The following is a 16,424-nucleotide window of genomic DNA, read 5'->3' as shown; positions in this document are numbered from 1 at the left end:
CGGCTTTCAAAGTATTTCTCCCACACCAGAGCCACCGAGTCTACGAGTGCGACTGCATTAAATGCTTTGACTCTGTTCAGGATAATGTCTTTGAGCACGCGTATGGTTGCCTCCGCAAAATTGTTGGTGTTGTGGCCCCTTGTCAACACGTCCAAACGGTAGAGCTGCACCCACTCTTCTTGTCGGCGCAAGAATGTCAGAACTCTAGACACGAAGGCATCGTGTTGTAGGGCCTTCAGTTCGGCTGTGGCAGCTTCAAGTTTTTCTGCTGTGTCTGCATACATGACCTGCAGATAGCAGGAAATTTTTCAATGAGGTACTCGTATTTGCATATTTTCACTTTTTTTAAACTGCACCATAATGCAGATTCATTAGCCTGCTTCACTGTCTGCATTGAAGTCACTTTGTGATCTGCACATGCTTGCCCCAGTTCAAAGGGCCAGTAAACAACCCCCAAGGACCAAAAATAAAAAATATGTGCACCTTTGCTCCGTGAATATGCTGCCTCAAGGATTTTGCGAATGCTTTATTAAGGAATTCACAGGGGTTACAACATTGGTTTCAGCTAGTTTCAAATTTTCGCGCGGTCTCGCCACCCTTCTCTTTCAAAGGGAGGAAAAAGCCCAGCCTGCCGTCGTGACTGGTTTAACCCAATCGATGAGCTGCGTGCTTCGTCAAGTCGCCGATCGGTGAATTTGTGTCACTGCGCTTGAAAGGAGGACTGGTCAGGTGCAGGAAAGGAGCGCGGGAATTATGGAGGCTGTGCACGGTGCGCAGCGCTGTAATCTGGAAATTGATTGCCGCGGTCTGCTCTACGAATTGCCAAGCAATGGTCCATAAAAGTTGATGCTGATGACATTTTCTGTACGCTTGTGCGAATAGGGAATTTTAGGTTCGAAGTGAATTCGAAGCGAATAGTGATTTTGGTCGAATAATTTCTAATTGAATTGTAATAGTATATATATTGCATATTATAAACAAAAAGGGGCATATTTGTCATGGCCAAACAAACTCGCACAGATCTTTAAAAATTGAAACAGGGCTTATGCAAAGGCCATTTTTTTTTTTCATCAAAGGAAGTGGCAACAACTTTGAATTGTAGCAGCATTCGACTTTTGGTACAGTCCAAGTAATAGCCAGTAAAATATGCTGCGTTTTAATTTTTTTTTACTTAGAGCATATAAATCTGTGTAACGAGCTTTTAAACTGGAAACGAAAAAAGCAGAATCGATGTGAGGGTAATTCTTTATTAAAACATTGAAGTTGGGCTTTGCTGCAGTGCGAATTTTTCTTGATTACGTGTTTTGACGGCTTAGCACCAATTCACTGCAGTGAAACCACTTTTACATGTGGTCTAATATGCTTGGGTAAGTGCTTTCATGGTTTAGCATCCCTTCACTGCCGTGAAACCACCTTTACAGAGTGTTACATGTGGACTAATATACACCTATTTTGTTCGTTTTGAATAATTCAAAATTTTCAACAATTTAACTTCGATTCAATGCAAATTTGATTACTGCATTATTCGTTTGAATATTCAAAGCATTTGAATATTTGTACAAGCCTAATTTTATGGCATTTGAAATCATTTGAACCCACCAGACCTTTACTGGTGTACCTTTTATATGTGATTCAAATGGACACAAATGCTGTCTGCGTTGTCATCTGCAGATTAGGGCATCTTGTGGTGCATACACTCCAAATTATATCAGGAGGAAGTGAAGGTAATTCATGTACTAGCCTTGCATGACAGCTGTGCTTTTTATACATCTATGCTGCAATGTCAGCGCCATCATCTTGGAAACACGAAACGAATGCCAGAATAGCAGACCATTGTGAATTTGTTCACTAAGTGCAGATGCAACAAATGCACCTCGTATCTTAGAGCTAGAGTTTTTACTAGATTGCAAAAAAACTTGCCAGTTGGAAGGCAGACATGAATCGTCTCCTCTGGTCTTTGTCGACAGAGTTGTGAGATGTCGTCAGCCAGCGCCACTCCGCTTGTGCCACATGAAATTGGCACAAAAGCTGCCTTGCTGACGGCCATGTCTGCTGCAGGGCAGCCTTCTCAGCACTCGAATTGTCACTCATTAGTACCTGTGGGGCCTGGAAGACAATGCAATAAAGTTGAAAGCTGTCCATAGTTATAAAGGCATAGAAAAGTCGTGGATGTTGTGAGAACATTTTTCGTGGGTGAATCTAAAAATATAAATAGCCTTGGCTAATAACTTTCTATTGAATTTGAGTTCGATATTTGCTTTTTAATAAACTATAAAGAGCAGTAACATTTATGGTAAGTTTCAAGGTTAAAGACAAGTGTAAGTTTGCATCTGTTACCAGTATTTTAAAAAGAGGAGAGAGTGCGGGCAATAGGTTGACGAACTCACTCGTTGGCCAACTCACACGGACTCACTCAGACTCACATTATGAGTCTTGACAGTCCCAAACTAACTCTTCCAGGGAATTTCTTGACTATTATATTTTATCATCTCCTCCAAGACTTTACTGGTTTGGAAGCACTCGGAACTCGTTTTCGAAGATGCTGTGTGAAGCGACATCAAGAAGAGCACCGATTACATCAGATATTGGTGTTAAAGAGCATTAACACCACAATCGAAGAAGCTAATTCCAGGCTGATGAACTCATGAGTTGACTGAGTAGTACTCACTCAGACTCAGGTCCAGCCATGAGTCTGAGGCTGAGTGTGTGCGGTTGAGTAATGTTTTGGTGAGTTTGAGTCTGAGTGAGTCCGGCTTAAGAACCTGTATGGGCCTGTACAAAGGCTTACAGTATTGTTAAATAAATAAATATGTGTGAACGAGAGTTTGAGTGAGTTCAGCTCAGAAAAATTTTTGTGAGTCTGAGTACAATGAGTCGAAAGTTCAATATACAAGGTGCATTTGATTTACCTGCACCAATTGAAACCCGTTCACGGCTGTGCATGCAAAGTTCAGAAATTGTGGAGCGCAAGTTCAGTGGTGCAGGCACAGTGCAACATCCAAAACAAATGACGATGTGCTGATGCAGGCCTTATTTCTGTTCACTTAGTTAACACCATTAAGCTAACACTGACCGATGGCGAAATGATTATGCATACAGTTTCTGAGGCACAAACTTCTTTGCAAAAAAACACATCGTGTTAGTGGAGGCAGGTACGGTGCCTACACTAAAGTATTGCGTCGTCTGCTCAGCTGCACGCGCGGCTGCACCAAGCCGGCACTGTCAGTGTGTGAGGGGCGGGAAAATCATGAACCAGCGCTGTACCTCTTCTGCACCTTTAGAAATGAATGGCAGGCTTCAGAGGTTGTCAATGCTGCACCGCTGAAACGAATGGCAAGGCGCAGAACATCGTGAACTGGTTCACGTGGTGCAGGCAAATTGAACAGACTGATATATTTCATGAATGAGCCTGAGAGAGTTCCACAAGCTATGCCGACCTATGGTGTGGGCACATGTTTTAGCTGGAGAAACGCTTATCTAGCCTGAGTGAAATGCACAGAACAAGCACATTTCACCCACAATGATGGTGTCACATGGGAAAGATTAGAATTCATAGCCAAATATATGATGATGATGAGAACATGTAGGTGATTTCTATAAATGCCCGCAAGGACCACAAAGGCCCTCTCCTGTGGCTTAGTCTGTGCAGTAATATTTACTTTTGTTTTTGTCACAAATAATTTCTGTCCTGGTACAACTTTTTTTTGTCCAGCTTAATGGGGCTATTTGCTATTGTGCCATTACTTACACTATGCGAATTCAGAAATGTCTTCAAAAGTAGTTAGAGAAGTTCCATAGGAAACTGCAGGTTTTTCCACTCACTTTGATCCAAGTGGCAGCTTAGATAATCTGCACGCCGTTGAAATAATCTGAGCGCCAACCTCTTTAATACATGTGCCGAACATTTAATTCAAGTCCCAACATATTTAATCCAAGCGCCAACCCAATCAGGCCGCGTGCCAGTGATTTTAATCCAAGTGCCACCGTGTTTAATCCAATCGCCAATGGCTTCAATTCAGGTGCCAGTCAGTTTAATCCATGCACAAAAAGCACAATACGGGGCATAAAAATGGCAGTGCAAATGAAATGCAGTTTCTGCGATATAAAATACTATAGTCGGAAAGTAGAATAAATCATTAATATTAGTATTCGCTGCTAGTATTCGTGGAAACAAAAATTCAGTGGTTTGCTTGAGCCATGTTTGGAGTGCTTATACTGTGCTGTGTACAAGTTTATAGATGAGTGCTTGGCCCGGGTGGAGTCATTTTAATAGCAAGAATATTTTGTGTTCGTCAACAAAGCTCATAATTAGATTTGTATAGCATTACATGTCTGGGCCAGGTCATGTAATACGGCAGACATAATATTGTTATTGGAGTGCCGGGATGCATAACAAGATATGAAGAACTTGACTGTGGGCAGTGATGAGTCAGGAACAGGTACATGCTCAATACATTAGGGGGCCATCACAGGGCAGAGCAAATTAGAAATCATTTAGGAGGCTTTCGTCCTGCAGGGCACATAAGACGTAAACTCGTGACCCTGATGTGGAAAACGAAAGTCATATTTTATATTCATATTAGTTGTTATCTTTTTATTCAAACAAAATTATGTGTATTCGATGAACGCGTGTTTCAAGCAAACACGCTTCAGGAATACTAGCGTTACATGAAAACAGGAGTATCTCCTTTGATGCTTTTATAAAAAACTTAAGTCCACATGAACCGAAACAAATACAACTTGAGTTTTAAATGGTTGCTTCTGATTTCAAGAACGAATGAATATCAAATCAAATCAAACTTTATTTATTTACCAGACAAAAACTGGAGGGTCGCCAAGGCTAAAAGCCGCGAGAAAGGCTTGACAAAGGCCCTGGTGACCATCTGTCTATCACCGTTATCACCGGGCTGAGCAGACAACTGTGAATGCCTCAGCGAATAAGTAGCCGAAAGTCAGCTCAGCAGATGACACGAATCTATGCATATGTGATGGTGTACATGGTTAGCCAGAATAATGCAGTAGCGACGAACCATAGACTAACATGGACTCTATGAGCAAATACTTTTAGTACCCATAAATGCAATTAACACACACTGTTCTTTTTTTATTTTGAAGCTATGACACCATAATGTTAGGAGGAAATAGCAATGCGCACTTCATTTCATAAGCGCAAGCATGTATAGGCGAAGAAAAAGGTCTTGCTGTGACTTCATGTTTACGTTATTCTCACATTTATACTGCATAAAGCGGCAAACTTGTGTTTCTAGTGCATGGATTAAAATGACTGGCACTTTAATTAGTCATTGGCAATTGGATTAATCTCACTGGCATGCGGCCTCATTGAGTTGGCGCTTGGATTAAATGTTTGGCACATGGATTAAATAGCTCGGCGCTCAGGTTATTTCAATGGCGTGCAGATTATTTAAGCTGGCACTTGGATTAAAGTGGGTGGGAAAACCTGTAGTTCAGTTATTGAATTATATTCAAGCCACGCATTGAGCACTGGCCTCTACATTTTCTTCACTAGTTGCTCTTGTAAGTTTGTGTTAACAACGCTATTGGGATGGCATTAATACATAGCAATTCACTGCACACAAAATTTACAACTTTGTGCCTACTTCTTTACTTACTGGTTGGCCTCCAAAGCACAGAGGTTGGGCTTCCTCGAGGAGCTTGAAAGCAGCCAGGTAGCCATTGGTGCTCTGCTCCTTGTGAATTAGTACTGTGAGTGGGACAGCACCAGCCTTGGTCGCAGTCAGCACCACTGTTACTGTGCATTTGGTGGTGTCGCACGAGGCAGTCGAATTGACAAAGACGATCTCCCTTGCCAGCTCGAGGTTATGAGCTCGTCGCGTGATGGGGGTAACCACGACCACTGCCCAGCAGGCACTGCTGCCACCACGAGTCACACTTATGTGAGTGCCTGGAAAGTTATGTGGAATGGCAGGTGGTCTTTTAAGAACAATCTTCAGGCGCATGACTTTTACTGGCCATTTTGCTCTCTGTACAGTGCAAAGTGTTCCTGCAAGTAACTTGTAGTTCTAGCTTCACCTTGCCTTTTAAAAACGTCCTGCAGGCTTTTTTCAAGCAATCATAACATTACCTCATTGTCAGAGTTTGTTGCCTCACAAATCGATTGCAGCAAAAATAATTGGACTCCCTGAAGTACACGTGGAGTTCAGGTTCACTGCAAGCTTTTTGTACTTCATTTATTGATTCTCCACAAGCACACTGTCAGCTACACAGCGATTAATGACAAAGGGGAAGAAGCTACATCAGCGAGCATTGTTACATATTAGTATCAGATAGAGCAGGGAAGATGAGCAAAATCAAGAGAGCATGGACCCGTGCAGGTGCCCGCATTCCCTTATAAATGCGGAGCATTTCTTTGCATACTGCATGCACTTTCGGTATCTTATCTATATATTTATCTATCTATCTAAGCCCTGCCGCGGTGGTCTAGTGGCTAAGGTACTCGGCTGCTGTCCCACAGGGTGCGGGATCGAATCCTGGTTGCGGTGGTGGCATCTATCTATCCGTCCGTCCAGGCAGACAGACAGACAGATAGATAGATAGACTAGCTATATAGATAAATAGACTAGCTAGCTATATAGATAAATAGACTAGCTAGCTATATAGATAGATAGACTAGCTAGCTATATAGATAGACTAGCTAGCTATATAGATAGATAGACTAGCTAGCTATATAGATAGATAGACTAGCCGCTTACATCTGGGTGTTCTCGTGATAATCTCCTTAACTTGGTGGGAACCTAAATTAGTATGAGAGGGTTTGATGATTATGACACGCTGGTCAAAACACAAATAACATTACATACATTGTTAAACACTTCTTGTTAAACAGTTAAACAGTGGCACGTACCTGCGGGTGGGTACGTGCCACAGCTGTTTGACACTTGGTATCTACCCAGAAACAATGAGAACACACATGGGCCATTGCAACGCGTGAACGTTAAAGGGACCCTGAAACATCTTTTTAAGTAACCATGGAATGGATTCACTAAAAGAGCTTATTGCTTCATGAATTCAACGCTGCAAAAATTTTAAGAATACATCCAGTATGAGCGGACTCGCTAAGATTTGTCATGCTGCAATCGCATTCGCTCTGCTCTCATCCCGGCGAAAGCTCTGGGAGCTAAGCATGGCATGGGCAAAAAAAAATACGTCACACGTGACTTTTGTCATTGAAGACTTTTTCTTTGTTTTTTTTTTTTTCGCTTTGAATACGTGGCCTTTTCTGTGTGATCGCGAGCGCACGGGGGGACAAGTTGCGGCCTCTCGCGGCGATCCCTGTAAGGACCGAGTGCGCCATGTTAAAATTGGCGAATGGCTGATAGATGGCCTTTGAATGATTTTTCAGCTTCCTCCGTCATTTGTTGAAACGAGAGAAAGCAATTTTTAGCTGACTTTGATCATTTATTATTTGCAAATTCCAAGCCGCGTGCTGCACTATAATATTTGGCTCACGTGTTCTCGGGAGCCTCTTCTACTAATTGGCAACATTTTCTGGCCATGCTCAAAAAGTGTTGCAGGGCCTGTTTAAGACAAAACTGACAGCGGCAGCGTTGACTCGACAAACGCAAAGAAGAATGTCAGGGTGCCAGCAGAATCCCGCCGCGGTGGTCTAGTGGCTAAGGTACTCGGCTGCTGACTTGCACGTCGCGGAATCGAATTGTGGCTGCGGCGGCTGCATTTTCGATGCAGGCAAAAATGTTGTAGGCTCGTGTGCTCAGATTAGGGTGCACGTTAAAGAACACCAGGTGGTCGAAATTTCCGGAGCCCTCCACTACAGCATCTCTCATAATCATATGGTGGTTTTGGGACGTTAAACTCCACATATTAATCTATCAGGGTGCCAGCAGGAGTCGAAACCAAGCATAATGCGAGGCAATCAAGAATTCTACCACAGAGCCATGCTAGATCTCGGAACTATTTTTCAAATAGACCGTAATGTTCGTAAAACGTCAAATGTGGTTGCAGTGCTGGCTATGCAATGTCATAAAGATTACATATTTACTCCTATGCTACAACCTTTATGTTGTGTGAACGTCCATTGTAGTTAGGTGCCATGCGCAGAAGTGGATTTATGTACCAGTGTCCAGGGCTACCATCCTTGCAAGCACAAACCCTTCATAACAGTTTATCGATTCTGGTGTTTCTAATACTCATGTTACTGACGGCACCATTGTGCAGGTGCAAACAACTGGTTATAGAAACATCTGCAACTGTTCAATATGCATCTGTTTTTGCAACATTTGTACATATATTTAGCATCATTTCATAACATGTCGCTGAAGAAAAAAAATTACAACACGGCCACCTTCCCTCTGCATGCTTCACATAATGTTAATTGCCAAAGTACATGGGATCTGCTGAATTTTTTTGTTAGTTTTGCATCTGTCAAATAAGGTGTTTTCTGTTTCGGCTCTATTTCTCAGTCTTCAACGGTATGGCGCCAGGACCAGGATAAGATAGGTTTAAGACACGACCACGATTATGCCTGACCATCTTCCTGAACAGTAAGAGCGATCGGTGCCACCAAGCGAGGCGGAATATGCCGCTAGGCGGAATGTGCCGCCATGCAAACGAACAGGAAGGAAGCGGAGCAAGCTGTTCAAAGAAACATATGAAGCCGTTCATCCAGTGATCAATATATGTCATAATTCAGTGTTCGTGCAGCTGTGTGTCTGTGGCACAGACACACAGCCAATTCAGCCAAAATCAATTTGATGTGACACACATGACTGAAGATTTGTAATCTAATCATTTTTTTTGTATCCGCGTATCCTTGATTTTGTCGATTAAAATTTCAGTTGGCAGTCAGCGGCCATTTTTGTATCTCCTTCCTTTGTCCCGTTCTTGCGCTTTACGCTTCTTTTCTTTTTTGTTTTCTCCCAAGTTTAAATGGCCTCTCTAGATTGACCTGTGTGGCTGACAATCTGTACAGCTCTGGTTGCTGCTGCTTTCATGCTTTCTGAAATTTCAACATTTCCTTTAATGACATTTACAACCAATCCTTTCAACTAACAGCCAAGAAGGACAAAATGCCTTTACAAAGATAAATACTTACATTGAAACATAGGCCGGCCAGTATGAGGCATCTCATCTCTTTTTTTCATGTTTTATATTTCACAATTTGTTTCCATGGGCTGACTCGCGAGCTTCATTAATGCTGGTTCCTTGTGAATTGATGCTCATGCAACGTGTCAGTTGTTCTAGATTGCCAACTTATGCCTTGAAACAAAAACCTTTTAAATATGTGTCAGTGTCACTTTCAAAGAAAATAAATAATGTTTTCGTTATCTGGTCATGTATATGTTCTTCTTCCCCCCTTTCTTTTTCATCATTTTGGTTTTCCTATCAATCTGATCTGGTTTTCTGGTTTTGCCACTTGCAACTCCGACCACCTGTGCACCTCTTGGGCTTTAAGTTTGCCATACTCAAGGTTACTCCAAGTGTTTGATGTTTCTGATTTTACAGGAACATAAATTCATCAAAAAGTTGTGGGTTTCAAAGTAACAAGTACATAATTTCTTACTTCCCAAGCAAATAATGGTAAATGTATGCTCTGACTGGCAGGTGCAACGTACAACCAAGCCACTGGCATGAATCATAAGTAGATGATGCTTGGTACTGAATGTGTCTATAATTTGTCATAGCTACAACTTGACCATTCACACTTTGAAAATGAGTGCTTATGAATAATGTTTTACGTAGAGGACAGATTCTCCCACAAATTTAGACATACCTTGAGCTGCATACAAAGAAGCCTTTTCCTCCAGTTTCAGCACAGGGTCCATGTGAGTACCACCAAAACAGGCCTCCCTCCAAACGCTGTGCCAGTGGTAGACTGTTCTTTGAGGTGGATTTAAAGCCGCATTGGCTAGATTTGCAGGGCCATCATCTTCCGTAGAGAGCTTGCTTTCATGCAGTCTTCTTGCTTCACTAGGGGTCATGCCTTCGCTGGCTAAGTAACGCAGGAATGTTTGCCTTGTTGACCTGGTGCCCCGAAGTAGCCGCAGAGCATCCGCTAAGTCGGTGCTGTGGCTGTGCCTGTCGTCGATTCGTATCACTGCAGAAAGAGGCACCTCTCTGTGCAGATACTTGTCCCTGTGTTTGGTGTTAAACGTGACCAGTTTTATTTTTACTTCAACTTTGGCCATGCACTTGGCATTGCATGGGCCACTCTTCTTGTTCTTGGTGTAATGCTGGCAGCGCCAAATTTTGTGAAAAGCCATCCTGCATGACACACATGGGTGCAAATGGGGATAAGCTCTTTCATAATGCACTGCTTTGTAAAATATAATTATCTAAGTAAGAATAACTAGAAGTACAAAATTATTTTCACAGTTGCACTGCTGCAACAGCTATGCTTTTATGACATTTGCAGCTGGCTGCTCGTATGCTGTATTCTGTGCAATGGCATGGCACCGTACGATTGTATGAGCACCATATGAGTGGTTGTCGCACATTTGACTGGGGCACCCCAGAGGTGCTTCAGCCGCCATGCCATCATGAAGATGATGGTAGTGTTGAGCAATCGTTTGTCTCGGTGCACGCCAGGAGACGAGACTGTTAGTAGCCCCATCAGTGCAGGCGTAATTGGAAACTGGGGTGGCCTTAGAACATGTCCAGACTAGAGGGAATATGTGCACAAGCTTACCATGGCTGTGCACCCACAAGGCTACATTTACATGAGTGGTCTCACCAGACATTAGAGAGACGTTAAGGGTAAATATCAAGTTGGAGTAGATTGCTGAAGTAGCGGTCAACAAATGTCGTAGTGCTACTTCTACGCCAAGGAAATACTGACTTTGAAATAAGATCATGTTTGAGTGATCCGCACGGTGTTATTGCACTTCAAATTGCCCTCCTGAAAAAATGGGGCTCCTGACATAGTTGCCTTGCCCAACATTGCCTGACTTTACTGCACGGCCGCCGATGCTAGTACCAGAAAAGCAAGAGTAGCTGGAGCCACAGAAGCAGCAATGGCCATTGAAGCTTACCACGATAAGTGTTGTTTGTGAACCTTGCAATGAGACATTGGCTTGCGACACTGGTGCAGAGGCATGCCACTCAGTCACTTCAAGTATAGGGTTTGTTTTGCAGCACTCAGTGGAAAGTCGCATTAGTTACTTTGCTGCAGTTTAAGTGGCATATACTGTTCGGGCATCAGGTCACCGGCATGTGCATTTTTTTCTTTTGTTGAACTTTTCGTCGCAGCAACTTTTTTGATTTGATCAGCAGTGGCGGTCGGGCTTGGCAAAAATGGCCATTTTACGCTTTCTCGTGCAAACACACATAGACAGCCGGAGAAAAAACCCGATTGCAGCATCACAGCTGTTCAAGTCTCTCATAGACGCCTCGCTTGCCTCCGTTCACCGCCTTGGCAGCGCGCTCCTGCAAGTGGCCGGTGCTATGAGGGCGAGGCATTCATAAACAAAAAGAAGCATACTGTGCGGTTACACGAGGCATTCTGTCCCCAACTTGCATGGGCATGCATTCCGGCATTTATTTTATTGGTTGAAGGAGCACGCAATATATTTTCTTGTTAATAAACCAGCAATGAGCTAGGGAAAGTTCATAGCCTTGGTCTTTAGCTCATTCTTTAATTATGATGAGGTGAACTTATGCAAGGCTGCCTTTAAACCTAACGAGGCGAGTTTATGAAACGTACCCTTGCCTTTTCTCATACTGAAACTTTTTTTTTTCCTAATTAAAGAGGGCCTTGTAGTGTTATGAAAGGTTTGTGAATACGGGTGTAGTCTGGCAAGAGGCTACCAGTATCTTTAGAGGGGCACAGCACATTTTGTCCTTCAATTATGCATGAGTACATGTGCTGTATAAAATTACGAGTACCTGTATAATTGCTTATGTCTTAGAAAAAATTTTTAGGGGCAATTATCTAGCATCCTTCAGAAGTCCAGTGGTTAACTGAAACACTTTAAATAAGAAGACCTTGTTGCACATGAAAAAATAAATATTTATGGTGACTTTACAGTAGCGTTGCGTATTCTGAATGAGGAGCAGAACTGAGTGGTCTTTTTTGTTTTACATTAATTCTTTCTACCTTATTTTTCTTTCTATTACTTTCTTTTCCCTTTCTCTGTGCTTCTTTCTCTTTGTTTCTTTTTATTTCTCTCTTTCTCCTGTCTTGCTGTCAGTTCTTCCTGTCTCTTTTGGTCTGTTGCTCTCTATCTTTTTACGTCTTTATTTCCTTTAGTTCTTTTTATTTTCCTGTTTCATTTTATGGCTGGCTGCCTTTCTCTTCCCTGTCCCGTGTTTCACAAGCTCCACTTCACCAAGCAGAGTTTTCATTTTAATGCTCACACCTGCTGTATTTGGTAGTGGGGCTTGCCCGAATCCTGTAGCGCATACCCACCTGTGGTTTTCTGCAAACACAAAGTTTTTACAGCTTGCTTAAAAGCCAACTTTGGAGATTTTTCAACCATATCAAAGTAATGGTGTTTGTACGTTTCTGAGACAATAGCTGAAATTCTCAGAAAATTGGAAAAAGCTTTTAATAAGCAAAAAGGCGCAATACTGAAACCCAACCAAGCGCACTGTCTACGCTTGGCACACTGTTCGGTAAGAACCGGAAGTCGCATATTGATCCCGCTGGCACAGAGTATGAAAACTGTGAAAGCCAGGCCAGCAAAGTGCCAGCCAAACACCACAGAGGAAGGAAGGAAGCTTTTTCATACCAAGCACTGCCGCTGGATTTGCCCAGCCGTCGTACTTCACGTTCGTTCTGACTTTGGGTGAAGCTGCTTTGTCATGAAACAACAATCGGCAAATGTTTGGCAGTTATGCTTCACCACCTTAATCGTTTAGGCTTACCATTTCACATCGGGTCACGAAATGAAAAACTGTTTGTTCTTTCCTTCGAAACAATACTATAACACAGGAATAAACAAAGACACAAGTTTGTCCGCCACCTGCAAGCAAATACGTGGTCTGCAAGCAGGAAGAGTAGGCAAATAAGTGTTCTACTCATGATTCTCATGGTCGCCAAACGATCGTACTGCTAGAGTCTCCTCTACTTCATTTTAGGACACTCTGACTTCAGTTGACATGCCAAACGTGATGTTGCGCGGACAGTGTTGCCAATAATTATGGCAAGTCAGTTGATCATTTCGAGGCAAGCCTAAAAATTTATTTGCAAACAATCAGTGTATCTCTCAATCCTGTCATTTGGCATAAATGACAAAAATCTGCGAAGGAACGTACCCAGTGTTGGAGGGCCCCATTAAGTTTAAAAGCTTGTTATATGGGCCAAGTAGGAAAGCTTTAAACACAAATATTTTACTGTGTACAACTTGCAATGTAGTCATATTTAAATCATACATTTAATAGGAACTTGCTTCCACTTTGCTTCAACCCAAGAAAGCGCAAGTCAGAAAATCTTGTGGAGCTTGCTCAGACTCGGACTAAATAAACATTTTTGGGAGCCGTACTCACTATCACGAAAATTTGTTCAACCGGACTCGCTCGGACTCACTGTCTTTTTGGACCACAATGCCAGTGCTTTTTGCAACTTTATTTTTGCAACTTAGAAGTGTGGCAGTTTGGGCTAGTTGGTATGACATAACGATAGTTATAGCGCGAGAACAAAACGACGACAAAGAGACAAGAAGGACACGAGCGCTCGTGTCCTTGTCTCTTTGTCATCGTTCTGTTCTCGTGCTATAACTATCGTTGATTTTGCGTTTCAAAGAAATACTGCAAAGTATAATAATACCCTCATAAAGTGGAGAAAGTGCCATACATTTATACTCCGACTCAATATAAAGTGCATATGAGCTGTGGCTATTGAGTTCATGTAGCAAGCCTTCTGCAAATTTTGTTGAATGAAAACAATGAAAAAAAAATGCCGCCCGCATCTTCCCAGGGGGAGAACTCAAGTAAATGCATTGCAGAGCAACAGGGGTGGGTGGGCGGGGTATTACATGAATGTTGCATAATTGGGTATCGTTTGGGAATGCTTAATTATTAATCATATTCACCATCCTGGCTACTCCCACTGCTAGGCTAAGGTCTCTCCCATGATCCGCCAATCAACCCGGTGTTGTGCTTTTTGCTGCCACGTAATACCTGCGAACTTTTTACTAACTTTCTGTCTCCCCTTCGTGCATTTGCCTTCTCTGGAAATCTAGTCAGTTATCTTTAATGACCGGTTATCTTGTTTACGTGCTTCATGTCCCGCCCACGTGCATTTGTCCTTCTTATTTCGTCTTTATTATTCTTTTTTATAGAATAAGGGAGAATTGTTGCCTTCAACGTCAAGCGAAAGCCAAGATGCACTTGAATGAAATCTGAACGCATGATCCAGAGGATGAGCAGTCGTTTCTTTACTAGCAGGCGCTGCCTGCATTGGCCTTGCGAGGCGCAACAGGGTGAGGGGAGCGACAGTTTTGCGGGTGTCTTCTTGGGTTGGCGCGTGACGCAAGCCGCAGCCGTCGCCGAAGAAAGACATCGTGCGACTAAGAAATGCTCCACATTTAAAACGCGCTTTAGCTGCTTCTGGCAGGAAAACACCAGGCTGGGTAGGGGTGTTAAATTAACCCTACATAGGTTTAAAAAAAAACTACGTAGGATTAAATTGACAGGATGTAAGAATAGACTTGTTGGTGGTGATACATTATGAAAATGTCTGGCGTACAAAAAAAGGCAATAAGAAAGATGACTGGACGATGTGCTGTCCTGCACATCGTCTTGTTGTCTTTTTTGGTCCACGCCTTTGTCATGCACCACACGTTTTTCACAATATAGGGTTAAACATTTTCTATTCATTTTTTGCGAGTGAAAATTGATTTTTAACTGGTTTTTTATCACTTCTAGAAATGAATATGTCCCCAATCGCTTTATTTCTGTCATCTTGAATTTTAAATGTGCTGTCTTGGAAAGTGAGAGTGATGCCTTTTTATCTGTAAGGTGCCACCTCCTTTTGGGTATTTATCCCCCGCAGGGGCGCCTGCGCAAGTAGGCGTTTGGTGTGTAGCGACACCACGGACCCGAGCTAACGGGGGAGTTCGGCTCCCTCCCACGCCTAGCCGTGCGTGGCTTTGCCGTGTCCGGGGAAAAGGGGATCCTGGGGGTTGAGCCAATGCTGGGTGATTGGACCTTTAAAGCCCCCCGGCAGAGGCAACACACCCCTTTGGCCCCGGCTTCACGTAGACGGCACCCCTGGGCTGACCCACCCAGGGGAAATCGGTAGTCGCCTTCTCCTATTTCTCTCTCTCTCTACATCTTAGTCTTTTCTCGTCTTTAAATCTATCCTGTCTTCTTCTCTCTTCCATTTACTTCCGATTTTTCCTGGCGGCAAGGGTTAACCTTGTGTATGTGCTCTGTCTTGGGCACAATATATTTGGTTATAGCGGCTGTGTACAGCTGACGTTGACATGCCTCATATAAATTTAGGACTTGTCACGTCCCCGTGTTGGGCTCCATGGTGGGCGGCTGGCATGGCTGCCGAACTCATATTTAGTTTATGGCTTTTTCTTCTCTCCCTTCATTGCACGATCGTCCTCTCTCGAAGAGAGGGCGCACCGAAGACTTTTGCAATTATTTCAGCAAACCGAAAGAAACCTTTCGCCGCTACCATGTAATCCATTGTGAAACCGCTGAAAAGAACGCCAGAACTATTTCGCCTTTCGTTGTTTCCAAATGCCTCACCACTACACTTGGACCAGGTTACCAGGCTACAAGAATGGCCAGTGGGGATCTCCTCCTCGAGGTAAAAAGTCAGAGCCAGTATGAAAACCTCTCAAAACTAGAATCGTTTGGAAACATACCTATCTCAATTACACCACACCGCTCACTCAACACTTCCCGAGGCATTGTATCTGATCAAGACTTGCTTGACCTGACTGAAGGTGAGCTCCTCGAGGGCTGGAAGGACCAGCAGGTGACACAAGTACAAAGAATCAAAATTAGGCGTGATAAGAAGGAAATCCCAACAAAACACATAATTGTGACATTTTGCACCAGTACCCTGCCTGAACATCTCGAAACAGGATACTTGAAGTTGAATGTGAGACCCTACATTCCCAACCCACGACGTTGCTTCAAATGCCAGCGCTTCGGTCACGGCTCTCGTAGTTGCAGCGGCCACCTCACCTGCGGAAAGTGTGCCACCACAGGACACGCTACGGACGAGTGTAAGGTGGAGGATGGGGCCCACTGCGCAAACTGCGATGGTGCCCATCCCGCATACTCCCGAACCTGTCCAACATGGAAAAAGGAAAAAGAAATTGTTACAATCAAAATCACACAAAACATTACTTTCCGAGAAGCCCGTCAACAAGTATCTGGTCTTTTCACAAACAAACCATCATTCGCCGATGTAGTGCAACAGGGGGCAGCACTACAACGGCCTGCGGCAACTGCCCATGCCAGGCACA

At 43.3% G+C, this 16,424-nt stretch overlaps 1 protein-coding gene across 3 annotated transcripts in view; it reads left to right on the top strand.

The window, feature by feature from the left end:
• LOC119175781 (uncharacterized) overlaps positions 1–16,424 on the top strand; it is a 74,182-nt gene that overhangs the window by 48,560 nt on the left and 9,198 nt on the right. The window contains exon 4 of one of the 3 annotated variants that reach the window (XM_075876195.1): positions 8,460–9,323. The exons of the other annotated variants lie outside the window; for them this stretch is intronic. Coding sequence (XP_075732310.1) covers positions 8,460–8,525 — 66 coding nt within the window. The 3' untranslated portion in view covers positions 8,526–9,323. Of the gene's footprint in view, positions 1–8,459; positions 9,324–16,424 lie in introns of those variants that run through there. 3 annotated transcript variants of the gene reach the window in all.

Source organism: Rhipicephalus microplus, chromosome X (assembly GCF_043290135.1).
Source record: "Rhipicephalus microplus isolate Deutch F79 chromosome X, USDA_Rmic, whole genome shotgun sequence".
Lineage (NCBI taxonomy): Eukaryota > Metazoa > Arthropoda > Arachnida > Ixodida > Ixodidae > Rhipicephalus > Rhipicephalus microplus.
Note: the sequence above shows the minus strand (reverse complement) of the source record. Positions and strands in the feature narration are given on the sequence as shown.